Raw genomic sequence first — 27698 nt, 5'->3', positions numbered from 1 at the left:
TAACAATTTACAGTAATGGAGATGAACACATTTCAATTAAGCTGAAATTTTGCACAATATTTCCTCAAAATACAGTAAAAAAAAAATGAACACACACAAGAATGTACCTGCTTCTGTTCAGGGGTCAGCATTTTCCACTGCTGTGCTAACTTTCGGACAATATCCACATTTTTGACTCCTGAACAAAACAGATTGTTCATTATCTTATTTCAAAACAAATCAGAAATGCAAGGTAGCCTTGCGACTAAAGTGGATACAGTAGTAACCCAGAAATATTCCAAAATACCTGGATTTTGTCTGCTGATGGTGGGATGCATCTCTTTCACATATGTCATGTATGCTGTCAGGGGTCTCTTAGGTGGACCCCCGGTTGTGGTGCTAAACCTCTTTAACACTGGAGCTACACATGAACACCTACAATTGCAAAGTACTGTCACTGTACAAAAACTGTCACTGATGTATATTATTAGTATTATTATGTAAAAACAGCACAAAACGCTATAACGTTAGCTATTGAGCTAGTGCAGCGTTGTCACTACATCTTACATGAACTAATATGTATGGCTGTTCAAATGTGAAAACATGAATATATAGCTGTCTCTATTGTAGCTGCATTTAAATATAATCCATTATATATGGTATATTAACTAATAAACAAGTCATGCATCAATAACCTTAAACATGAAGCATGCTCACCTCACAACAGATGCAGTCGAGAACAGACCCAAAGACTTCACCAGAAGATTAACACCGACTGACATCAAGCTGAACGGAGCCATCATACACGTGCTATGATCTTCCCAATAATATCAATCAAATATTTAATATGCACGGTGAGAACAAGATACACACAGGCTGTCTTGAAATGAATGTTATGGTTGTGAATTACAGTTCCACCTCCACAAGTAAAGGCCCCATTCCCTCTGCCATCTGAGCGAAGTGCATTATGGGAGATTTATTCGTTTAAAATTTCATAGAAGTGCTTGCACTAAATGAACATTTGTGAAATAGCTAGATTTACCAAATTATTTTTAAATACCAAATTAATTAGTTTTGCGGGAAGCACTGTGTTATTGTGCTAATAACCCTAAAATGTTTTAACCCTTTGAAGCCTGACAGATAAAATAAAAGTTATTGGAAAAAAGCCCCAAACTAAACCAAATGTTATTTATATGGTCAAAAAGTAAGACATTCTGATAGATCAATGAGATTTTTATAACGGTATTGTAGATTACTTACATAAAGTGCATATAAATATCAGCTGCACGCTATATAAATTTAATTGAATTTAATTGTTTATAATGCAATGATGATTGAGAGATGTACAAACTAAAACATTCATCGAAAGCCTGATGTGTCATATCTGATACTTACATGATATGATTTTTCTTAATGAAAAGTAGATAAATAATCAAGTAAACCTAAGTTGCTTCAATCCACCAATGAAGCTAAAATAGTATTAACAATATGAAAGTATTCTTACGTTAATAATATTGAATATTTCACTTTAGAAAAAATACTTTAAAGCAATGGGGAACGCAGTGGGTTATTTAAAAGCGTATCATGTCATCGCTAAGTTTTGTTCAGTGCTAAGGACTTTTCTTTTCTTGGTTTATTATTATTATTATTATTGTTGTTGTTGCTGCTTTTGTTTTTGTTGATACCCCTTTTCGTTTCCTTTGTGTATTTTGTTTGCGTTGCCTTATTCTCTGTTTCTTTAATTTACGTAATTTATGCATTTTAGGAATATTGTAAACTGCCAATGTTCGTGCAAATATTTCCAGCGTCTTTCTGCTAGCTTCTCTGGTGGTGCAATAATACGTGAGGACTTTAATTTTGTTTCTCCCAGCTCCGCACCGGAAGTGTGAGCTTGCTGAGCTACAGCTGTCTCTCTTTCTCGCCGCTCACATTTGTTTTTTTACTCAGGGAAACCCAGTATCGCTGAGCTGTTTCGTAGCAATAACATCGGACAGATAATATAATCGCGTAAATCTGGGGCGGTACACACAGTAAAGCAGCATGGCATTAAAGAGAATACAGAAGGTAAGACCCTAGTGCGTAAATTACCAACATTAGCCAAGTTTTTGTTAACCTGCTAGCGCTGTTTATGTCGATTATGGACGATAAAACATAGCATTTTTGTATCAAACTAATAAAATGTCATTTATTTTTGTTTGGCGTTGGTAGTCTGTATCAAGTCAAACTGTTTCGGAATAATGTAGATCTAAAATGTCGACGGAATGTAGCATATAACAGCTAGCTAGCAGTGTTTCCTCACTTAATCATGACGTTTTTTCACTGTTGACTGTCTGCTTGAGGTAATACAAATACATATAGATTTTCCTTTACTGTCAATTAAGTTGGTAAACCAAAGCATAATACGACACGTCAAGGTTGTCAGTCATCCATCGTATTGTGTGTGCTAGCAACGATACACTTATACACGTTAAAACCAAACAAATAATGAGTAATTTGTTTACATCTCCGCGTATAGTTTATTAATTTCCTCACCAAGGAAATGAACTGAAAAGATGTATCATTTGAATAATAAACCTGCTATGTGGTCTATTCCTCCGTGTTCGAGAAGGCCCAGAACTGAACAAAGACCGCAAACCTGCTCCAGCTTCGGCAGCAGCCGCACTGACCGAGGCCGATCTTTGTGTGGATTCATCCACTTTCACAAGCCACTGTTGTGTGCTTTGTTAAACCTCACAGCTGATGTGACATTTCGAGGGACTTTGGCTACAATTGATTTGGTGTAGTTTATCTGTATATGGTCGGTAGGCGCTATTGTGTTGGTGGTGTTGTGTGTTTGACACAAAGCAGCACAACCTGATTCTCTGAAGTTCCAGCATGACACCATCACTTTGTCATTTTGACAGTTTCTGTTTCGCAACACTGTGATGTGTATCGCACTCCGGCAGTGTTGTTAAACACCCTTTAAGATCCCAGAGTCCTTGCCAGAAGGCACATAATCAGATTATCTACGTTTATTAAAATGCGTTTATGTTCAGAGTAGGGCTATGCCGGTATCAAATTTTCATGTTGCGCCACGATAACAATATCGTGCATATTCATTACCGTGATATATCGCATTACCGAATACCGGCACAAGTCTAGTTCAGAGTAATTCATTATGTGTAATCATATATTTTGTCTTCTAAATTAATATTTATATTATTATTGCATATTGTTTGTATTAAAATCTTAACTCTGTAAAACCTAGCATGTGGAATAATAGTCAGAAAGTTTATTATTTTATTAAACAGTTGATTGAACCATTAGATGATTTTTTTTTTCCCCTTTATAGCATTAAAAATACATTTTCAAATGCTGTTGTGTATATGGACAAGTAAGATGAAGTTCTCGTAATGTTTATTTATTTAGTCATTTATTAGACACTTTTATCCAAAGCGACTTAACTTACTTACACATAGTAAGAAATGGTTATAAAAACTGAAACAGAAGCGAAACAAGTAATAGGAAAGAGGAGAAATAAAAAGCGATACTTACTATTATTAATGTAACTCTTATATACCAGTGGCATAAAATGCATATAAATATCATATGTCACTATATCTCCCAATAATGTCTTAAGATGTTTTTTTTTATTTTTTTCAATGCTTTTATGATCAAAGCTCGGTAGTTTTCATTATCGGGGCAAAACATATAATGCAATACAATTATACAATGATGACTGAGAGATATGAGGGTCAAAGACGAAAAGGAGTTTTCAAGCATCAAAACAATATAAGTTTAATACTTTTTTATTTGTTTGTTTTCCCTGTGCATTAAAATATATATTGTAAAGATGACTCACACATTTTTAGCATGATTTACAGAAGACACCCACTAAAATGTCATTCAGTGGAATAATAGTTTGTATACCAAAAAATCTTGTCAGGCATATTTAGCACAAGAATCATTATTAGATGAAGACTCTGTTTAAGGATCCTGGTTCTGCCCCAAAAATAATTAATTGTAATTTTAATCTTTACCAATTCCTTTAAACCACTAGGTTTTACCGATTTGTCAGTAAAAAATGTTACTGAATGGCAACAGAACATTATTTAACCCATATTTTGACATTTTATTTTCATAAAAGTTATTCGAAACATAAAAGTAGACACTTAAAGGCACAATATGTAATTTTCTCCGCTAGAGGGCGCGTATTCAAAATAAACAAAGAGGCAAAGGTGTAGTTTGATGACGCAGTGACTGAGTGTGGAATCATGGGAGTTGTGGTCTTCATCCCCACAGCCAATGCAATCCGACGGGACTCGGGCAGAAATCATGTTCATGGATGAGCTAATGATTTATTAACGTAGTAGAATGAAGCAGGGTGAGGCTGAAAGCCGTCGAAGCGAAACGAGGCCGCTGAACGAGCGCGACACGTCTCGAAAGCAGCGGAGCTTTTATTATGCCACAGTCGACCGCTTCCGCTCCTTCCGGTTGTGCGTATGTGGGGAAAAAAAGCATCGCTGTTTTATCATACTAGATACATTTGAAAGTTCTGTTATAATGCTACTCTGTGCGGTCGTCACTGGTCTATTAAAACGCACAACAACATATTAAAGCGTCTTTGGTGTTTCCATGTTTTCTACAAAACAAAACCGGAAATCGAGGGGTTATGATGTCATTGGCAGGCGACACAATGACACTATGGACACGGTCCGTGTCACTAGTTAAAATAGCTTATTTCTCTGGATTTAAACATTCTTCGAAACATTTGGGATAATGCAAGTACACAAGTCAGCAAAATATATAACACTGTTCTAGTGGTTTTTGGATATTTTAATAAAAAAATCTTACATATTGTGCCTTTAAGTTGCGTTTAATGTTTTCTATGTATATAGAAATCACTTTTGTAAATTTAATTTGATGCAGACACCAAAATGGGATGGGATGTTTCGTCTCTGACCCATGAAGAAATAAACAGTCCTCAAAAGCCTGATGTATCATAATTGATTAATTTTAACATATTTATTTTTTCTAAAAAATAATATATGAATAATCAAGTAAACCTAAGATGCATCAGTCCAGTAAGAATATAACAAGCTGTTATTGGTTACTCAATTAAAATCATTGATTTCACAGCCAAAAAAAAAAAAACATGTACGGTTGGCTTTTTTATAATTGTACTAAAAAGTATTTTACTTGCTAAGAAAGTATAAACTATCAGTCAGATGACAGAAAGCACTAGTGTTGGGCGATATGCTCAATTTTCATATCGTCCTATCGTCAGCCTGTGAGATCGCCGATACACGATATCATCGTGCTAATTTATGTAATTATTTACGTAGTTTCATTGCGGGAAAGTGAACCAACTCCAGCTTAAGGCTAAAAGCAGCCTAATGTTTTTAATATGACTGAATTTGTATTTAACATGATAACAAATTAATAGAAACATTGTAAGTTACTAATTATAATGCTTACATTTCCTCAGTTATTCAAAAAGCAGCTACAGAAAACGAGCAAAGAAAATTACATTACCAAAGAACATCATCACAAGCTCAGTCTAGCATGTTATGCACTTTAAAAACACTCCCGTTAAAATCAGTGAATATACACTGTATGGTGAATAAATCTCTTATAGTTACATCGCACGTAGATCTGCACTTTATTTATGATGAGAGAATTCGCGAGTCAGAATTCAGTCAGCACGCGCTGAACAATGGAACTCCGCTGTTTCAGTGATGACTCATCTGAACGCCTCTGATTGGCCATTGCATTCATAAGCTCAGCATAATCGTGTGTGATTGGTTAAAACGCGCAATACTGTAAAAACATGGAAAAAGAAATATAATGCAACCAATAAGCCCTAATATTAATTAGATAGTATTACTAGCTTGATAATAATAATAATAATTGTCTTGCTATCGTCAAAGGCATCAGCCACTGGCGATATCTCTGACTATCTTCGATACACGATACTATCGTCTATCGGCAGAACCCTAGAAGGCACGTAGTAGATTTTTCAGCAAAAAGTTTTGTTCATGTCGATTTAGATGCCTTAGAAATTCACATATCAAATGTGATACTGTATGCTTTATAATGTTAATAAACTAAATTATATAATTTGTTCAAAGCACTTTTAATTAGGGCTGTGTATCGGCAAGAATCTGACGATACGTATCACGATACAGGGGTTGCGGTACGGTATGTTGCGATATATTGCGATACTTTAAGCAAGACGATATATTGGGATATTTCTTATTTTAGGAATAGGAGAATAGGATATAATTTTTGGAAATCTGTCATTTAGAACACCACCATATGCAAACCTTAGCCAAAAAAAAATAATCCATTTACATACATGCATACATACATACATACACACATATGTCAGATTTGACTGATCATGGGTCGAGAGGAGGGATGACCTACAAGACCGTGGTGGAGGATTTGGTACTCAACGGATCCGGAGCTCATTGACAAATATCATATATCGTAAGATGCGCTCCCTTTACACAGAGTGCACGTGATCGCGAAATCGAAAGTGAAAGTGAACAGCGCGCGCTCATTCAAAAGAGATTTAAATACGCCCCATTGATAGCGGCTCCCTGATACGCGAAAATTATATGGGGTTACTGAAATAAATGAACTTTTCCACGACATTCTAATTTATTGAGATGCACCTGTATACATTTTTTTTTAAAATATCGATATTGCATTTTTGAGAATCGATACAGTATCGCCAAACAAAATATCGCGATACTCACGTGTATCGATATTTTCTTACACCCCTACTTTTAATGTTGACAATTTAGATTTTTTTTTTTTTTTTAAACTCAATTTGGATGCCACAAAACGTACCTGAAGCCTAACTTAATTATGATTGGCATTTTATTGCACAACAAAATATCAAGCCAGGTGGCTTTTATTTTAATGAGCTACAACTGTGGTTCCTCTGCTAAGACACGTGTGTGTGAACTTGAGGAGGACTGACTTCAGGCATCCACTAAAAACCATCTTGGCACAGGAAGTCTTTTAAAAGCTTTTTCGAAATGGCTTTGAGAATTGAAGTTCGTTAAAAACCTAAATTAGAAAAGTTTTTCCACATACGCCACTTGATATTAGAATGGATTTAAAAATACAGTATATAGAGAAACGCAAGTGTAGAGTAATAATGTAATTGTATTTAATTTCATCCTAATTTCTTCTTCTGTTTCAGGAGCTTCAAGACTTGCAGAGGGACCCTCCTGCTCAGTGCTCTGCTGGACCAGTTGGTGATGACTGTAAGTTCACTGTCAGTCTTTTTAGTTGAGTTGTTTGACATAATAACATCTGACACATTGGACAAATTTTCTTCTTTTATTTTTAGTGTTTCACTGGCAGGCAACAATAATGGGACCTGTAAGTACTCACCTCGTTAGCCTTTAGCAGTTTGCTTTGCTTAATAATACATGCAAAATGTGATGTTTTAAAGTCGATTTTGGGAATAATTTTGGTTTGAACATATTAAAATAAATAGAGTATATAATCATTTTTTCTGTTACTGCATATGTCAGATAGATTGCAAACAAACCAATGAACCTGACTGCTGCTTTTCTTATATCTATGTTAAGATATTTTTCTGTCTTAACTTCAGTTGTGACTTCTCTTATGCACTTTATTGTTTGTTACTAAGCAACAGCATCTTTTGTTTAAAGCCGATCTTAGATGTATGTAACTTATTTTCATACACCTACACAGTTTGTCTAATTTCTAGTGTCTTTTCCTTTGATTTGTAGAGTGACAGTCCATACCAAGGAGGGGTCTTCTTTCTCACAATTCACTTTCCAACAGACTATCCCTTCAAGCCTCCAAAGGTAGAGACGCTACACACCACCTCCGTGTACTTGCCATGTTTTCTCAAAATGCCATTTTCACACCCATCTCGATTGAACAGGTAGCGTTTACAACAAAAATCTACCATCCCAACATTAACAGTAATGGAAGTATTTGCCTGGACATCCTGAGGTCGCAGTGGTCTCCAGCTCTAACAGTTTCAAAAGGTACATGTATTTTGAATTAGTGCTGGGCGGTATACCGGTTCATACCGAATACCGGTGTTTATTTTTGTTATGATATGAATTTTTAAAATACTGCAATACCGGGGTGTATCTCACTTAAACAACGTTTGGAACACGACACTGTTTGAAAGGGGTCCCTTTTCACTGTTGCACTGTGGTGAGGGAACAGCTGTATGTGTTACTAAGCATGAGAGAAATAAATCACACAAAGTTTAAATAAAGTAAAAATCAGCAAACATTTTTAAAACATTAAAACATTTAATTGTGGAACCAATTAAATAAGATTTTATTTTTTTTTTTTACTTCCAAAATCACCTTAGATAAACGGCAAAAGTCAACAGGCTTTTCAAAATCCAAAATATTGCCAAACAGGCGCTTTTGCATTTCGTTTCAAAACTAAATCATCCGCGATCGTCTTGTCTGTCTCACCCCACTCTTCTTGTCAGTCAGCTCGACTCACTCTCCTCACTAGAGAAATGAAATCTGATCTGTAATGCGTCTGTCGTTCGGCGCGACTGTCGTTCGGCACGCTGCATTGAGCAGCCACGTTCAGTTTTTAATTGTAGTGTCTGTTCTTTTACTGAACGAAATAATTTTTATTACTATAAAAAAATCTAAACGACGGTGGGGGTCGGTGACGAGGTGGGCAAGTGATGTAACCGGTGTTGCGGCTTAACACCGGTATCACCGTCAGCACCGTCTATCGCGGCAAGTCTACTGCGCGCGCGAGCTCGCGTCCTCTGGCTCTTAAATGTTTAAACTGGCAAGGCTTAAATAAGTTTAGTTTAAACTCAGATATCAACATGTGCTGTTCAGGTCTCACCTGTGCACGCGCGCTATCAGCATGATGCCGGAATAAATGAAGAGCTACGCGCAGAGACTTCGTTCTCTTTTTGAGTGGTTTAAAACCCCGGTTCCGCCTTGGGCACCACTCCTCCTAGGTATCCTCTGGATACCTACTTTACAGGGTGTTGCTACTAAAGGTCTGTTGAGACAGTTCCTTCAGCACATACAAAAATCAAAACGACGGTGGGGGTCGGTGACGCGGTGGGCAAGTGACGTAACCGGTGTTGCGGCTTAACCGGTATCACAGTCAGCACCGTCTATCGCGGCAAGCCTACCGCATAGCCGCTCTTTAGTGTAGATGCATGTTGATTTTATCAGACGATGCCGCGATTATAAATGAGAGTGACTCCTGGTTAACATGTATTAAAAGGGGTCGTGTTTAGTCACTATTTAGTGTGGTATTTTTTGACAATATTCACTCATCATGACAGTAAAATAGGGCATTATAAGTCAATATACTGCAGTATTTCCTCTCTCAATCAGTACAAAATATGGTTAACACCCGGCCATGCATGAAAAAAAATACCGTCATGTACCGTGAAACCGGTATAATTTAGAAAAATACCGTGATATAAATTTTTGGTCATACCGCCCAGCACTATTTTGAATCTTTCTTATTAGTTGAACTACAGAATTTGTAATTCCCAGTTTGCCCATATTTTCACGATTGTGATTATTGTTTTTATCTCTTTTCAGTTCTTTTGTCCATATGTTCTTTGCTTTGTGATCCGAATCCTGATGACCCCTTAGTCCCAGACATAGCACACATCTACAAATCAGATAAAGAAAAGTAAGTATTATATTATGTTATTAAAAATATATTACATAAAAAAAAAAAAAAAATCCTAATTAATTTATTCCCCTCATGTTGTTCCAAACCCATATGATTTTCTTGGACAGAGCACAAATCAAGACAATTTGAACACTGTGCTGGTTGCTCTTCCGCACTCAATTACAGTCAAGGAAAACAAGCATCAAAGGGACACAAAAGCACCATAAAACTATCGTAAAGCACTCAAGTCAAGTGCTGCATATTTGTGTGCTATATTTCAAGTCTCCTGAAGTCATACATTAGCTTTGTGTGTAAAAGACCAAAATTTATGCAGTTATTCACTGATAATATTCTCCTCCAGTGTGTTCGGATCATTGGGTGCTTCTTATTAAATTGTGCATCCTCGTTTCGTTTCCATGCATCCAAGCTCCTGCCAATTAGGATGTGAGGAAAGGATGCAAGGAATGAAAATGAGGATGGAGGAAATGAAAGTACTTAGTATACTGGAATATTCTTGAACACTTAATCATCACTTTAAACTAAAGCATCGCCAACTGCGCTCAATAAATCCCTTGTGTTGTTGAGGTTAAGTTATTAAAGAAATTCATAAGAAATATTTATAAAGCAAAAAGCCTAAATGTATGCATTTATATATATTATTAATAATTGTATTACCATTATTATTATTATTAATAGTTAATAATAGTTGATCATTATTATGATTGTATTGTTAATCATGTATTATGTATTTGAATTGCATATAAAATTTGAATACAGTTTTAACATAAACCTAATGTGATGCATATTTGTCAGTCATACATAAATTAAATGGGTAAGAATCTGCACTCAAAAAAATCATCATAGCAATTTTCCCTCAATTTTTTTTTCTGGCTAAGCAAAACTTTTCTCTATTGGGCAGACATTTTGGCCACCTGAGCAAAAACATTCTTAATACTAGACCTGTACAGCACACACACAAAAAAGTGTGTAACTTTTAACTTAACTTAAATGTGCTATTTGATTTGACCCTTGATGTAACTAAATGATGCACATTTTAGGATACCTGAGAAAACTTTTTTTATTTTTTTTTACAGTGCTGTTACCACGAAATTCTATTAAAAATCTTTTTTTTTTTTTTCTCATGCAGAACAGTTTGATTCTTTATAATAATATTATATATTATAATATAATATGAACAAAATAAGCAGATATTGCTCACGAATTCCCTTTTTGAGGTCAATTATTTATTAGGTTTATAATATAATGTAATTATAATATGATGTAAAAACAAACTGAAGCAAACTATTAGAACAGAATAGAAAACAAACTGAATCATTTAGACTGGGATCTGTAAGCTAAAAAAATTTCAAAAAACGTCAACATAGATAACTTTTAGTTATCTAAAACATCCCATGCAGTAGAGTTTGCACACTACTGTACTACACCTTTGTGTGACTGTAAATGTTTCAGAGTTTTGTTACCGTTCTGTGCCCATCATCCTCTATTTCCAGCACTTAATCAAGCCACTCTTCTTTAACACATGATGATGTTTTATTTCACATGTCATTATGTTTGCGTTGGCTCTCGTGTTGAGCTATTTCATTCGCAGCCATTAAAGTATTCGATGTCTACAGCGACTGATTTGGCGCACATCATTCTCTTTCTATGAAACCTGTAAACCGCATTAACCAGTTCTAAATCTTTAGCAACACCAACTCTATAGCGGTTTGCCCGAGCATTGCGTTTATTTTGTAGTTACTAGACTTCAATCAAATGGCTTTCCCAACTCATTGTTGCGTTTGTCCTGTGCGCGGCATATTATTTCTTCTGCGCGGTCACGACACGATCATAGGCCTATATTTTATTGACCGTTTTTCATTTATTTAAATAATAAAACCATATTTTCAAAATGCATTGATGCATATTGCTTATATTCAACATAAATCTGTTCACAAATTTAAAACAAATTTATTCAGTTGAAAAGAATGAACATGGTTAAAATATAGCTAGCTGTGAAACAACCGATATTCAATTAGTTAAATAAATAAGATTGAAACAAATTGGAGTTATTAGTGATAAATATATAAGCTTGATTACGGTGTATTTAAAACATGTTCGGTTCATTATTACTATTACAGAAATCTGACCCGTTTCTTATCTGTTTTATGTACCGTATGACTGACAAATATGCATTACTTCACATTTATTTGTTTTAAAACTGTGTAATTCAAATGGATGGAAATTTGATGTGCAATTCAAATACATATACTTTGCCCTACATATTATTTGAGTGTATGTGAAATGTAAAGATTGTTTAAAGTGCAGTGGTAAAACTGATGGTGACTGATGTGAAGGGGTGGAGAGTTTATATGAGTGTCAGGGTTTTCATCAAGAAACACTTCCGCATAGAATACAGCTGTGTATCCTTCCTCACTCCTCGTTCCTTGCCTACTCCTGGTGCAATTAGAGAATTAACATATCCTTCAAGATGGCTGACTTAGATCGATTTTCAGGTCATGGGCTGGAGGATGGAAGAGGGAAGAAACGAGGAAGCACCTGTTTGAGAATTAAGTCGTTTGAAGGGCTATCTGGCCCTTACCCTAGCCCTACCCCTCCAACCAAAAGAGAATCGAGACACCCCTACCCCTTCACGGGGAAAGGGGGAGGGCTAAGGGGTAGAATTGGGATTGGGCCTACGTCTCGAGACCAGGATCAGTCCAATTCATGAATGAATTCAGACCTGTTTTTTGAACTAGATTAATTGAAAAGATCCAATGCAAAGTACGATTCTTTTACAACTTGGATGTCGCTACTACACTAGCTAAATGCGTGAAGCAGTGAAAGTGCAGATATCAATAATTTTATTGAACAATTGTTCACATTTTTTTTCTCTATTCCTACAGAAAGCTGTCATATGACTTCACAGGACTTTAATTTATTGCAGACTACAGTATTTTTACTTGGCTACAGTATTTTCACTTTCATTATATTGACAAGAGTCACCAGGTTATTCTTCAGGAATTTACCTTTTGTGTACCATCAAACAGGTTTGGAACATCACGAGTGTGAGTAACATGGACCATACGAAGTTGACTGTTTATGAACTTAATTTATTGATTTTTTTTTTGTACCAGGTACAACAGACTAGCAAGAGAATGGACCCAGAAGTATGCAATGTGAAGACTTAATGGACAATTTTTTTAAGTCACAAATCACTGTAAATTCTAGCATCTAAAAGTAAGATTAGGTTATATTATTAAACACATTGTACTGTTAACATTTACCATCTGAAATGACCAATAATAATAGCTGAACTAGTATTTTGAAGGGGACTGTGCGCGGCACAAAATGATATTAAGCTTTTTATTGGTTTTGTGCATTTTGGTCATTCTCTGCAGTGGTGTTGGGCACTTTGTTTTCTTGTTTCATAAATCCTATTTAAGATTGGCATGATGTTATACAACTACAGTTACCCTACAAGAGGGCAATTAAGAAATTGAAAACAGTTTTATTGTATCTCATTCAGTTGATTACATTTTCTTTTAGATATTTTTATTGTATAGTTAAGAGCAACTATACTGGATCTATTTTTTTCTTTTGCATTAAAATTTGTTTAAAAGCGTGCATCTGTGTTTCTGATATGTTCATTTGCTCATATTTGTACAGCGTAGTGTTTTTATTTGGCTTTGTTGAAATGCTATTTGAGCTGGCTTTGAGTATAAGTTGCCATCAGTTCAACAAAAAGCCTTGATTTCCACGAGATCGATGCAGTGTTGCAATATTCAGTGTCTTATTTCAAAATTATTTCTGCATATTATGTATCCATCTGAAACACAATGTTGCTTCATTATTCATTCTTAATCATATTTTAATGTATTCTGTTGCTTTTCTGTCCACTAGGACCTAAACAGTAAACAACGGACTTAATTAGAGGCTAATTTATATATCCCCTGAAGTAATGTGTGGCTATAAATTTGGTTGCTGTTTATAAACAAGTCCTGGTATAGCCATAACTACAACGATATTCCCAGTAGGATTACACAAATTATGCCTGAGGGATTTTCTTAATTGCTCAGTACTCTGAGAACACAAATCATTATGTCAAATATTTTCCATTTCGATGTTTGTTTACTAGTTCGTTTTTTATCAGCGTTCTCATTAGTCACAATATCTGAACGTTCAGCCACATAAACAGACTTTTATCGTATCTGAAGATTACACGTTTTTCTACCCGGAAGTATTTACAATTAAGGCGAGCCTGCTATCCTCCGGTATTAGAAATATTTTCAGTGTTAGAGTTCATGTTTTTGCTCCTAATATGTTTTCATATTCGCGAAATGATACCCTATGTAGACGTTTAACGGTGCGTCGTGACATCACACGCAGCGCGTCTCTCAGGAGTGTGTGTGTGTGTGTGTGCGCGCGTGTGCGTGTGCGGGGCAGAAACAAACAGCGAAGCGTTCGCAGAGCCGCGAGTTCCCGTGCGATATGACTAACTCCGCCAGAATATCGTGTCGATCTTTGTATTCCGCTCGTTCCGTATCTAGCATCTCGTACCAATTACCGCGGGAGGAGTGTAAACATCTCTGAAATCAGGAAGTGGGATGTGGCCCAGGTGAAAAGCTCGTTATATGGTCGCGAGCGTGGGCACCGTGACTGATGGCACGCGAGCGGTCACACACATCAGGATGACGCGTCGAGAGTGTGCGATCAATATGTGAATTTGTGTGTGGACAGTAGTTTAGAGAAATACAGCGCCCATTGCAGTGAAGTCTTCGGTGCGAGTGTCAGCTCAGCATCATTATGGACTCGTCTGTGGCGCTGGGGAGGCTGGAGCTCGCGCGTCCGGTAACGACCCGCGGCTCGTGTTTACCGGAGGGTGCGCAGGGCGCTCACCTGAACGGCTGCGTGCCGCTCTCTCATCAGGTGGCCGGACACAAGTATGGCGTGGATAAAGTGGGTCAGTACACATTTGATATCATCCCTTTTCTTTTGAACCATGATTCTGTCATTTAAAATTGTGTGCGGGACTAGTTGTCAATATTATTACCCCAATAAACATTTCTCAGGGTCGGTTTATGTACAGTAATAATAATGCTGTCTAATAATTGATGCATTTAGCAGACGCTTTTATAGTAAATATTATCGTTATTACTTAACAAGATGCAGTTGTTATTTTGTCATATGCTTTTTAGTAAAAATTAAATTATGGAGCACAAAACTATTAATGAAAAAGAAAAAAATGTATACTATACCATTTAAAAATAATGTCAAATGAACAATATTAATATTACATTATACACCAAACAACCTTTCATATGTTTTTCAGTAAAATTTAAATAGTAAAACAATTATGAAGCTCAAAATTATTAATGAAAATAAAAAAAATGTATTTAAAAATATTATTAGTGATAGATATATAAGCTTGATTACGGTGGAATCTAATATTATTTAAAAATAAAGTAAAATTAAAAATCGTACTGCTACTTTATACATTAAAACAGTTCAATGTATGATGTAAAATTTAAAATATCAAACTCTTGTTTTGGCCAACAAATATTGTAATTGCACAATTTTATAAAAATTCCCACATATAAAAATCTGGATATCTTGTATTGTGTCTGTATAGTGCTGCTGACTCGATTTGGATTTGTCTCATGACTTGCAAAAAAACAGCTCTACATGTGAGACCCATGTAGTGAGTCTGTGGCTGAGATAATTCATACCCCTTCGTTTGAAGTGTGGTCCCGAAAAATCTTCGTTTGAAGGGCTATCTGGCCCTTACCCTAGCCCTACCCCTCCAACCAAAAGAGAATCGAGACACCCCTACCCCTTCACGGGGAAAGGGGGAGGGCTAAGGGGTAGAATTGGGATTGGGCCTACGTCTCGAGACCAGGATCAGTCCAATTCATGAATGAATTCAGACCTGTTTTTTGAACTAGATTAATTGAAAAGATCCAATGCAAAGTACGATTCTTTTACAACTTGGATGTCGCTACTACACTAGCTAAATGCGTGAAGCAGTGAAAGTGCAGATATCAATAATTTTATTGAACAATTGTTCACATTTTTTTTCTCTATTCCTACAGAAAGCTGTCATATGACTTCACAGGACTTTAATTTATTGCAGACTACAGTATTTTTACTTGGCTACAGTATTTTCACTTTCATTATATTGACAAGAGTCACCAGGTTATTCTTCAGGAATTTACCTTTTGTGTACCATCAAACAGGTTTGGAACATCACGAGTGTGAGTAACATGGACCATACGAAGTTGACTGTTTATGAACTTAATTTATTGATTTTTTTTTTGTACCAGGTACAACAGACTAGCAAGAGAATGGACCCAGAAGTATGCAATGTGAAGACTTAATGGACAATTTTTTTAAGTCACAAATCACTGTAAATTCTAGCATCTAAAAGTAAGATTAGGTTATATTATTAAACACATTGTACTGTTAACATTTACCATCTGAAATGACCAATAATAATAGCTGAACTAGTATTTTGAAGGGGACTGTGCGCGGCACAAAATGATATTAAGCTTTTTATTGGTTTTGTGCATTTTGGTCATTCTCTGCAGTGGTGTTGGGCACTTTGTTTTCTTGTTTCATAAATCCTATTTAAGATTGGCATGATGTTATACAACTACAGTTACCCTACAAGAGGGCAATTAAGAAATTGAAAACAGTTTTATTGTATCTCATTTTACATTTTACATTTTCTTTTAGATATTTTTATTGTATAGTTAAGAGCAACTATACTGGATCTATTTTTGCATTAAAATTTTTGCATTAAAATTTGTTTAAAAGCGTGCATCTGTGTTTCTGATATGTTCATTTGCTCATATTTGTACAGCGTAGTGTTTTTATTTGGCTTTGTTGAAATGCTATTTGAGCTGGCTTTGAGTATAAGTTGCCATCAGTTCAACAAAAAGCCTTGATTTCCACTAGATCGATGCAGTGTTGCAATATTCAGTGTCTTATTTCAAAATTATTTTTGCATATTATGTATCCATCTGAAACACAGTGTTGCTTCATTATTCATTCTTAATCATATTTTAATGTATTCTGTTGCTTTTCTGTCCACTAGGACCTAAACAGTAAACAAAGGACTTAATTAGAGGCTAATTTATATATCCCCTGAAGTAATGTGTGGCTATAAATTTGGTTGCTGTTTATAAACAAGTCCTGGTATAGCCATAACTACAACGATATTCCCAGTAGGATTACACAAATTATGCCTGAGGGATTTTCTTAATTGCTCAGTACTCTGAGAACACAAATCATTATGTCAAATATTTTCCATTTCGATGTTTGTTTACTAGTTCGTTTTTTATCAGCGTTCTCATTAGTCACAATATCTGAACGTTCAGCCACATAAACAGACTTTTATCGTATCTGAAGATTACACGTTTTTCTACCCGGAAGTATTTACAATTAAGGCGAGCCTGCTATCCTCCGGTATTAGAAATATTTTCAGTGTTAGAGTTCATGTTTTTGCTCCTAATATGTTTTCATATTCGCGAAATGATACCCTATGTAGACGTTTAACGGTGCGTCGTGACATCACACGCAGCGCGTCTCTCAGGAGTGTGTGTGTGTGTGTGTGCGCGCGTGTGCGTGTGCGGGGCAGAAACAAACAGCGAAGCGTTCGCAGAGCCGCGAGTTCCCGTGCGATATGACTAACTCCGCCAGAATATCGTGTCGATCTTTGTATTCCGCTCGTTCCGTATCTAGCATCTCGTACCAATTACCGCGGGAGGAGTGTAAACATCTCTGAAATCAGGAAGTGGGATGTGGCCCAGGTGAAAAGCTCGTTATATGGTCGCGAGCGTGGGCACCGTGACTGATGGCACGCGAGCGGTCACACACATCAGGATGACGCGTCGAGAGTGTGCGATCAATATGTGAATTTGTGTGTGGACAGTAGTTTAGAGAAATACAGCGCCCATTGCAGTGAAGTCTTCGGTGCGAGTGTCAGCTCAGCATCATTATGGACTCGTCTGTGGCGCTGGGGAGGCTGGAGCTCGCGCGTCCGGTAACGACCCGCGGCTCGTGTTTACCGGAGGGTGCGCAGGGCGCTCACCTGAACGGCTGCGTGCCGCTCTCTCATCAGGTGGCCGGACACAAGTATGGCGTGGATAAAGTGGGTCAGTACACATTTGATATCATCCCTTTTCTTTTGAACCATGATTCTGTCATTTAAAATTGTGTGCGGGACTAGTTGTCAATATTATTACCCCAATAAACATTTCTCAGGGTCGGTTTATGTACAGTAATAATAATGCTGTCTAATAATTGATGCATTTAGCAGACGCTTTTATAGTAAATATTATCGTTATTACTTAACAAGATGCAGTTGTTATTTTGTCATATGCTTTTTAGTAAAAATTAAATTATGGAGCACAAAACTATTAATGAAAAAGAAAAAAATGTATACTATACCATTTAAAAATAATGTCAAATGAACAATATTAATATTACATTATACACCAAACAACCTTTCATATGTTTTTCAGTAAAATTTAAATAGTAAAACAATTATGAAGCTCAAAATTATTAATGAAAATAAAAAAAATGTATTTAAAAATATTATTAGTGATAGATATATAAGCTTGATTACGGTGGAATCTAATATTATTTAAAAATAAAGTAAAATTAAAAATCGTACTGCTACTTTATACATTAAAACAGTTCAATGTATGATGTAAAATTTAAAATATCAAACTCTTGTTTTGGCCAACAAATATTGTAATTGCACAATTTTATAAAAATTCCCACATATAAAAATCTGGATATCTTGTATTGTGTCTGTATAGTGCTGCTGACTCGATTTGGATTTGTCTCATGACTTGCAAAAAAACAGCTCTACATGTGAGACCCATGTAGTGAGTCTGTGGTAATGCAAATTTAAACCGAATTTGACCAATGCGGTAAAACAGCATAGATTTTACTTGCATTTGCGTCTACAGTTGTTCTTTATTACTACAACATACTTTTTGGGTGAACCTCACAGAGCCTGTCAAACATTTGTTCGGGCCACACAAAATGTTATTTTGCATATTAAAGAGTCTTTAAAAGTCTATTTTTAGAACTCTCAAATTTAATTTACTTTTTTTGCATTGTTGCAGTATTTTAATGAAAATTAAGCATATTACCATAACTTCATTAAAAAAAAACTTTTTTGTACATCGTTCACATTAGTGTTTGTTACAATTTATGCTTATTTCTATAAAGTGTGGACTGAATTATTTCTATTACTGTATTTGTATTCCATGGTTTAATTTGATCCTCATAAACACTTTCTCATAATAAATGTGCACAGTTTTAAAATTTTTTTAATGAGCATAATCATTCAAGATAATAAAATAACAAACAAACTGAAAAGTAAACTATCCAGATGTGTTACAGTAATGAAAATAAGAGGGAAGTGTAAATGTATACATTATGTACTGTGTCACTGGAAGAATTGCTTCAGGTAAAATAGATGTATGGTATGCATTTAAATAAAGGCTTTATAGAGTGTGTGGTTGCAAATTCCCCCTGGTTGATCACGTTTGTTGTCATAAATTCACGCTTGTCGCGTTTGCTTTTGTCTATCAATGATGTGTATAGCTTTTAAAATAGCTATTTTTAAAGAGGGGGAACCTGACCTAAATCCAGAGCTTTACAGTCTATGACCGCGTAATCTCTTAAGCCCTGTCAACCCAGTTCTCAGCAGCATATAGGCCAGCCTGTGATGTCATACACACACTGCTGTGATCTCCCCTCATATCAGCTTCAAAAGGGCCTATTCACAGTCCTTCACTTAAACAACTCAATGGATATGAGCTTTCACTCAACTGTATGAATCAATGTGTTTAACAAAAATGTTAGCATGTGCTTATTCGTTTGGTCAATGGTAATGATTCTGAGCTGTTTTTTTTTTTAATAACAGGCATCTTGCAGCATCCTGATGGTACGGTTCTAAAACAGCTGCAGCCTCCTCCAAGAGGACCCAGAGAGATGCAGTTCTACAGTATGGTGAGCGTTACAGGAATGTTCTGAGTTCAAGACTGGTTAAGGTCTGACAACAGCATCTGTGACACGCTGTCCATCACCACGGTCACTGTGACACGTCCTTCAAAATCAAAAATAAACCATATTGCATCCGGATAACCCCAGATAATCGTCCTGTCAAATAGAAAAGTTATATTTCATCATACATGCATGGATACCAGAAGGGTATTGATTTCATAGAAGAAAATTCACCCACAGGAATTACATTAGTAAAGCATTTAGGACAATAACAACGTTTTAATAATCGCTCAAACTCTATGAGAACAGGGCTTAAAGGTGGGGTAAGCGATTTTTGATAGCCAATGTTGACATTTGAAATCACCAAAACAAACACGCCCCTACCCCAAAAGGGTCTCGCCCCTATTTTGATAGCTCTGCGCCACACATACGCACGCAACCCAGGCAACGATTAGTTCTGTGAAACAAAGCAAAACCAATGTTACACCGTGTCTACACCGGACACGAGTGGCGCGGCGCGACAAAATACTATAGAACTCATTATAATCAGTGATGCTGTCTACACTGAATGCGGTGCGGCACGACACGACAAATCCCCGACAGAAAACTGCTGCTGCGTTCTATTTATGACGTATTGACACAAATTTCAAATGATTTTCAACAGTCGCTTTGTCGCGTCCAGTGTACTAGACAGACTTTAGCTGTTGCGGCGCAGACACTGTGTTACTCACCTATCGAGAAGAAACAAAGCAACCTCGGCGTCCGATCGCAGGCCTTCCGCTCCTTGAGTTCTCTCCAGTGCTGGAAAGCTGATCCGATATTTACACGGGTCCTACTTCTTGCCTTATTGCCTTAAGCCTTCTTTTGTTCCGCAGACGGTTTCCTCTTTTGTTTTTTATCCGCCATCTCTATCTTTCTGTCGCTCGGCTCGGCTAATGTCTGTCCTGTGCACTGAACTCTCTCTCCTCCACATCAGGAGTAGACACGCCCCTTACTGCTGATTGGCTACAAGTTTGTTTTTTAGCAAATAGCAAAATAGATTTTTGCTATTTGGCCCAAATCAGTTTTCCAAAGCGTTTTAGAAAAATCACTTACCCCACCTTTAACACTTACTTTTTTTCTTAGGGAGCACGTGTGCATAAGTGCATTGAAAAACTTTACAGGCCCAATGAAAATGTATCAAAAAATTTGTTTTTCTTAATAAAAGGATACAAGACGTTTACAAGCAAAATTATTTATATATTTTTTAGAAAACAAAACGTACACTAGATTTTTAAATATTTCTTCTTCAAACTGTATTTAATACTTAATAATGTGCAACCAAAATACCAATATATATATATATATATATATAAAAAAATAAAAAAAACATTTCTCAAAATATCTTCTTTTATACTCCACAGAAGTCATACAGCTTTAGTACGACATGAGGGTGTGTAAATGATAACAGAATTTTCGTTTTAACTTGTTTAGAACCCAGAATTTTCCTTTCTGTGTGTTCGTTTGTCATCTGTTGTTCTTGGTGCTATTAGAAGACTGGAGCAGAGCAGAGCCATTAGCGTTTCTGACGAAGTTGAAGACTCTTAAACCCATTAACGTCTAGTAAGATCCGTGTTAGTCGTGTAATCAGCTCTATGATGGAGTTTGAAATGTTTTGTGATCTAATCGCTGAAACCACATAGTCACACACAAGTGAACGTGTAGTATTTGTAGTGCAAACACTAATGTCCTGGACAAAAGTGAAGGGCCACCTACTCACCTATCAATCAAACACTGCACTAAAACAAGGGTTTACCCGTTGGCTTTATTCTTTAAATAGGAAATTCTTGATTCTGTAATACTGCATTTTTACAAAAATAAAGAAATTGAAAATATAAACACATGAAAATAAAAATGAATAAAAAAAACAACAGTACACTCTTTAATCAAGTTTGTGTGCGCTGGGAATCATATATTCTTAAATAAAGACCAGGCAACACAAATATACCAATTTGTCTTACAATACCCACAGAAAACATCAAAGCGGGAAACCTGATATAGCGCAGCATAGTTTGATAATACCAGTGAATACAATGTGCTCTTCAGCTGGATTTGCCAAAGTTTGCAAGGTTTTTGGAATTAAATGTTTAATAGGTATTCAAAGACTCTTTTAAAATGAGATAAATATATATTTTCTGAATGCCGATGGTGTGTTAAAAATATTACAGCCTTTTTATAATTAGTTCCCTGCGCAGATTTTGCTTGTGTTCAAGTTGGTCATGAAAATGCACTGCATTGAGCAACAGAAAGCTGCTTGGTTTGATAGTGACTTCTGTGTGAGCTGTGCTTCCTGGATCAATGCACTTTTTTTTTTTTGTCTGCGAAATTTAGCCTAGTTTCGCAAATTTGGGTACATATTTACAGGCTTGTAAGTGATGTATGCATTCGAATCTGTTCCAATACTACCGAAATTTCACAGTGTGATCTTGTTGTTTATGTCAGGTGTATGCTGAAGACCACTGCGACCCCTGTCTTGTAGACCTCCAAGCGCAGCTTCCCAAGTACTACGGCACATGGTCCTCACAAGACGCTCCCACAGGTACACAGATGAGTGCATGGAGCCATGAGGAGATTGGTGGATTTACTGTACAGCATGAGTTTAGTCAGCATGTCTGCTCGCTCTCTTCCACAGACCTGTACCTCAAGCTGGAGGATGTGACACGCAGGTTTCAGAAGCCATGCATCATGGATGTGAAGATCGGCCAGAAGAGCTACGACCCTTTCGCTTCACAGGAGAAACGGGAACAGCAGATCAGGAAATACCCACTGATGGAGGAGATCGGCTTCTTGGTTTTGGGAATGAGGGTATGTTTTCTTCTTTAAAATCAATGCAGATTTTATTGATTATTTCTGAAGAGCTAATGTGATGCATTATATTTAAGTTTTGTCACCAGAATAGTATGCGCGTACTGTACGCGTGCCAACCGATTTTTGTAACCGGTCGCACATGCGCATTGACTTTTTCTCTTTTATCGATTAAGGCTGGAATACACTTGCCGACATTGTAAATATTTACAGAGGAAAACTGGGCATCACACACTAGAAGACTCTGAAGCTGTTAAACAACAAACGCAGAAACGTGTGCCTTGTTACTAGGAGAGACTAGGGTTGGGTATCGTTTGAATTTTATCGATTCCGGTTCCGGTTCCGATTCTGCTTATCGATTCCTAATTCCGATTCCAATAAGATAAAAAAAATCCATTAAACAAATTTTAAGTAAAATATTTAAATGTCAAACATATTTATTCTGTTTTATGTCTATGGTTGTATCAAAAAAATACCACAGAAAAAAACAACTAGACTAATATAAATTTCAAACATTAAATTGTTGAAGACAAGTAAACAAATTAATTAGCAATAGCATAAATACATAAAACTGAACAAATGTCAGGTACAGAAATTGAAATCAAAAGTTTAAAAACACTGTATAGTTACTTTTCATAAATAAAATATTGATTAATCCTCATTAAATTTACGAAAGATATTCAGTCAGTTGATTTTCACAATGATTTTCTTTTGTTCCTTGATTAACATTAATATTAGGCAGCACGTTTATTAGATGGCTGTCTCTTTAACACCAAACACACACAAATCTAAAAATACTGTTACACATGCGTTTTTTTTGTCATATGTTTACGTTCACTTAAGACAAAAAAACGGCTGTGTTTATGATGATATACTGACGTATTTCATGCATACTGGTCGATAAATGTGAAAGAGAAGTCAGTTCTGGCCCAGAACAACCTTTGTGGAAATGCACGGAACAGTTCGAGAACGGACACAGGTCGGGAACCTGCATCGGGACCACTGTTCTCTGTGCTCGCGCTTCAGATGTGTGCGCTGCACGCAAACAGTGTGCAAGTTCTTTCCCTTCCTGCACTTAAATAGTTTAAAATCACATTAAAATGCCAATGCGGGAATCGTTAAGCAGAATCGAAATGCACATGTCTTATCGAATACCCGATTATTGGAAATATGGAACCGGTTCTCGATACCCAACCCTAGGAGAGACATGAAAAATGAAAGCAATATGTGTTCTAAAATTAGCTTAAAATTTTGAGCAATTTTTTTATATATTCCGACTGAATGGAATCATAGTCTGAAGCTAAAAGAGTCTGTGACTATCATACACTGCATGATTTTCTATGAAATCTGCCAAATTAAATCTACAGACTGGCTCTGACTTTTGGCAATCAACTTGTACAGACTGTAAATCGGGCCAAAAATCTAGGCAAAAGTCATGTTGCATCCCTACTTTCTTTCATAACTAGTCATGCAGATATAAAAGGTTGGAAATGGCAAGGTCCAAAGTAGGTCTATTTTTGAATGCATTTGAAGTGATAGCTGCTGTCACATTCACATCGTGAAACTTGTGAATTATGCTGTGTAATGTGAAGCAGAACCACTAGGCTTTGTATGCAGCAGACAGACAGAGTCACAGACTCACCTAACTCGTTCAGAGGTGGTTGTTCCACTCTCTACCAGCTCTTTTGAATCATCACTACTTCCTGTATACAACCCAAACACTGCTGTCCTCAAACAGGTAGCCCTTGTCTTTTCGCAGATGCTCTTATCCGAAGAGAAAGAGGCATAGTACTTATTACTTATAATAAGTGCCTTCCACTCAACTCAAGGCACATATATTTAAAATATTTTTTGATCTTTCAATCCTGAATGTGGCTTTGCTCTTCCAAAGGTCCTGCCATTTCATCTAATGATGAGCTTCGGTATGGCTGGTGCCAGAGCCTTGTGTTTTAAGAGGTGTTTTAATTAACGGTCAGCAGCTTTAGAGCAGACAGAAGGGGGTAAAGCTCAGTGGTAGAGCCACAGTGCTGTGTGCACTAGAGTCTCAGATTTACCAAGCTCTGGACACAGCAGGCTGTAGCAGCACTGCCGTCAACAGTGCTGGAGTGAAGTGTTTGGATAGCTTGGGAGGGAAATTTGGTTCGTATAATCAAACGGAGCATGCAAGAACACTTGTGAAGAATCCTAGTTAAAAAAACTGGACCCAGCATTTACTGCAATAGTGGTTGAAGAAATCCTCTGTAAGCTGGTGAACTTTGATCATCTTAACCACTGTAGTTAAGCTATAGTAATGTTAAATGTTATAACTGACCACAAAATGGAATCCAGGCTTAAAAACCGTAATCACAAATTTAAGAAACATCTGAGATCTGCTGTTACTGCTCACATAAAAATGCATGTAGAATTTTAAACTTGCATGTAATGTCTAACATTAAATATTTTAGAAAAATGTATATTTTAGTCAGAATTGTTGCACAGTTATTCAGTTTATTGATTATTTACTCTTATCGATTAGTTGTTGCAGCCCTGCTTGCGTTCATACCTAGTCATGCCCATATAAGGGGTTATTTTTGGTGTGCGGAAATAGCAAGGTTCAACAAAGTTCTATTTTTGAATGTTAGATACTGTGTTAGATGCTGTCATATCCACATATGAGAATGTTCATTTACTGTATGCACACACAAACACACTACCGGTCAAAAGTTTGAAATAATTAATATGTTCAATGTCAATGATTTTTAATGAAAGAAGTATCTTATGCTAACAAAGGCTGCATTTATTTGATAAAAAATAGAGTAAAAACAGTAATATTGTAACATTTTATTACAATTTAAAAATAACCTTTTTCCATTTTAATATTTTTCTTTTTACATTTAATTTATAGTGGTTCAAAGGGTCACAAAACTCACGGTTCGGATCATAGTGAGAATTTTTTTTTTTACTTTGCTATCCATTTATTGCTTAAAGCACACTTAAAGTACTTCCATACCACAGCAAAAACTACTGGCCTTACAAAGTTCAAACAGTATTAAAGGCAAGTGAACAAATACACAAATTACAGGCATAGATAAATGCAACAGAACAGAGTTACAAAAGTAAGTAAGGTCAGTACAGTAAGGTCTAATGGTGTGTGCACAGCAAAAGTGAATTTAATAATTTGCATGAGTACATTACATACAAAGTCAATGCAACGTGAATAAATGCAAATTTGTGCCGGGCGAAGTGATTGACACAAATTTGGCAATGCGATTGCCACGAATGCGCGAAATTTGCCTCAGCCACATCTTCCGCGCAAGTTGAAAAATTTCAACTTAAGCGGGAAATTCACATGACGCACTGTCACACAAGCCAATCAGTGAAGAGCTTATTGACACCTCCGGTTGTATCGGATTATGGAAGAGAGTACGCGCGATTGTTTTTATTTGTGCGAGTAACACGAAAAACATCCCGCGAGTAATGCGATGTGAATATTCACTTCACTTTTGGTGTGCACCCACCATAACTTTAGTATTCAGGTACATTGATTAACATTAAGGACACAGACAGCAGCAGGTATTTATAGGCTGCTGTCACTTTAAGACTGAACGCATGATCCAATATCATGAAAGACATCTGATTTCTTTCTGTTTATGTTCACTTGAGACATAACCGACTTGTTTATGAGAATACTTGCAGAGACGGGTATTTTGACAATTTTGTTTGTAAGTGTCTTTTCAAGCGCAATGAGATGAGAAAGAAGAATCTTTTTTTTTTTTGTATGAAACTCACTTCTGTGTGTGTGCGCGCACAGAAAAAAGTGTGCAAGTACCGAATTGAGTTTTCTTTTGTGTGCTGAACCATGGGGCCTGGTCTGTACAGATCACGGATCAACTACGATCTGTTCAACCACTAGTAATTTATTCCTGTGATGAAAAGCTGTATTTTCAGCATTATTACTCCAGTCTTATGTGTCACATGATCCTTCATAAATCTTTCTAATATGCTGATTTGCTCAAGAAACATTTCTTATTATCAATGTTGAAACTTTGGAGCGGTAGTGTATGTGTATTAATGCTCTTGAAGATGTTATTGGTCAGTTATTTTATTAATGAGCATACAGAGTCATGCACATGTGCTTGTATCTGTATGTGTTTGGTATCCATGTTCTGTAAACCCTCCGTGTGGATCTGAACGAGGTCTCTGCACCAGCTGTCTTGTGTAACACATCTTGTTCATTTAGCTTACACTACCGATCTGACTTGTTTGTTTAGTCACGTTTTCTTGGCAGCACGTATATGTGAATAAATCTTGGAAATAAGACAAAATTCCAGAGCTATCTGTAATTTCTCAAAGCTTAACAGACTTTTGGGGATTGACGCAGATGATGACCGCTCTTCCCGTTTATTGTGTGTCATTAAATATAGTATGACAACAGCGATAGACTAATGATGTGAAAGGAGCAGCCATTCTAAGGGCCTGAAGGTCCAAAAGGGACCATAACAACTCCAAAAAGAATGAATCCCCAAATCATCTTCTATGTAGTGCAAGTAGTTTTAATAATTCCATCTGTGGTCTCCAAAGACATTCCATCCTCCTCTGCTGCACATTCTAAAATTGAACGGATGAGAGAAAAATACCTGTTCACTGTAAAAGAGAAAAAGCATGTAACCAAATCATATTAACCATAACAGAGAAGGAATGTTGCCACACAGGTCTGGAGAATATGTCCGGGTTTACCAGTTCTCTGGCAAAACTGACAAAACGGATAACCCTCGTTCAAAATTAGAAGAAAAACACCAGATTGCTAAAACAAAGTGGCTTTTAATAATTATGTACTAATTATTGTGTATGCTAATTATCATGTAATAATAGTCTATTTTAATATATTTTAAAATGTAATTTATTAGAAAGAGAGACGCTGTGACGTGAGGTCACCCCTGCAACTCGTTCAAACAACACACAGGGCAAGCCGAAATGTTGTGAAGTGTGGTTACATTTCTAGGGCCATATGGTTTCTGCGAAAATGCGGATGGGATCGCGGAGTCCATTCATAAAAACGTAATTTACTCCATAGCACGGAATGCCACGGATTTCATCAATTTTGGACGAATAAATCTAAAGTAGGTCTGCCACTTAATTCGAATTGCGATATGAACTAGTGTCTGTGAATATTAAAATGCAAAAAGACGGTTTAAATATGAATCCTGCATGTTCCACTTGCC

General features: G+C 36.4%; 3 protein-coding genes across 7 annotated transcripts in view; 2 read left to right on the top strand and 1 right to left on the bottom strand.

Moving 5' to 3' along the window:
• The window catches only part of tfam (transcription factor A, mitochondrial), a 5061-nt gene extending 4126 nt beyond the window's left edge, over positions 1–935 (bottom strand). Inside the window, exons 1-3 of the mRNA XM_016495488.1 lie at positions 697–935; positions 287–414; positions 108–178 (exon numbers count right to left, since the gene is read on the bottom strand). Coding sequence (XP_016350974.1) covers positions 108–178; positions 287–414; positions 697–782 — 285 coding nt within the window. The 5' untranslated portion in view covers positions 783–935. The remainder of the gene's footprint in view (positions 1–107; positions 179–286; positions 415–696) is intronic.
• Positions 936–1835: 900 nt separating this feature from the next.
• LOC107695533 (ubiquitin-conjugating enzyme E2 D4-like) lies at positions 1836–13257 on the top strand. Its single transcript, XM_016495487.1, has 7 exons — positions 1836–2043; positions 7175–7238; positions 7325–7356; positions 7734–7811; positions 7892–7997; positions 9558–9651; positions 12768–13257. The coding sequence occupies exons 1-7, from the start codon at positions 2020–2022 to the stop codon at positions 12811–12813; spliced, it is 444 nt and encodes a 147-aa protein (XP_016350973.1). The 5' UTR covers positions 1836–2019; the 3' UTR covers positions 12814–13257.
• A 768-nt stretch (positions 13258–14025) lies between these two features.
• The window catches only part of LOC107695532 (inositol polyphosphate multikinase-like), a 20443-nt gene continuing 6770 nt past the window's right edge, over positions 14026–27698 (top strand). For 4 of the 5 annotated variants that reach the window (XM_016495482.1, XM_016495481.1, XM_016495486.1 and 1 more), the window contains exons 1-4: positions 17219–17786; positions 19574–19659; positions 22135–22231; positions 22325–22497. In XM_016495482.1, coding sequence (XP_016350968.1) covers positions 17630–17786; positions 19574–19659; positions 22135–22231; positions 22325–22497 — 513 coding nt within the window. In that variant the 5' untranslated portion in view covers positions 17219–17629. Of the gene's footprint in view, positions 14594–17218; positions 17787–19573; positions 19660–22134; positions 22232–22324; positions 22498–27698 lie in introns of those variants that run through there. The other variant, XM_016495483.1, reaches the window with a different exon arrangement.

The sequence above is a fragment of the Sinocyclocheilus anshuiensis genome, unplaced genomic scaffold (genome assembly GCF_001515605.1).
Source record: "Sinocyclocheilus anshuiensis isolate Anshui unplaced genomic scaffold, SAMN03320099.WGS_v1.1 scaffold466, whole genome shotgun sequence".
In the NCBI taxonomy this organism is placed as follows: Eukaryota; Metazoa; Chordata; class Actinopteri; order Cypriniformes; family Cyprinidae; genus Sinocyclocheilus; species Sinocyclocheilus anshuiensis.
This window is presented reverse-complemented; position numbering and strand designations above follow the sequence as displayed.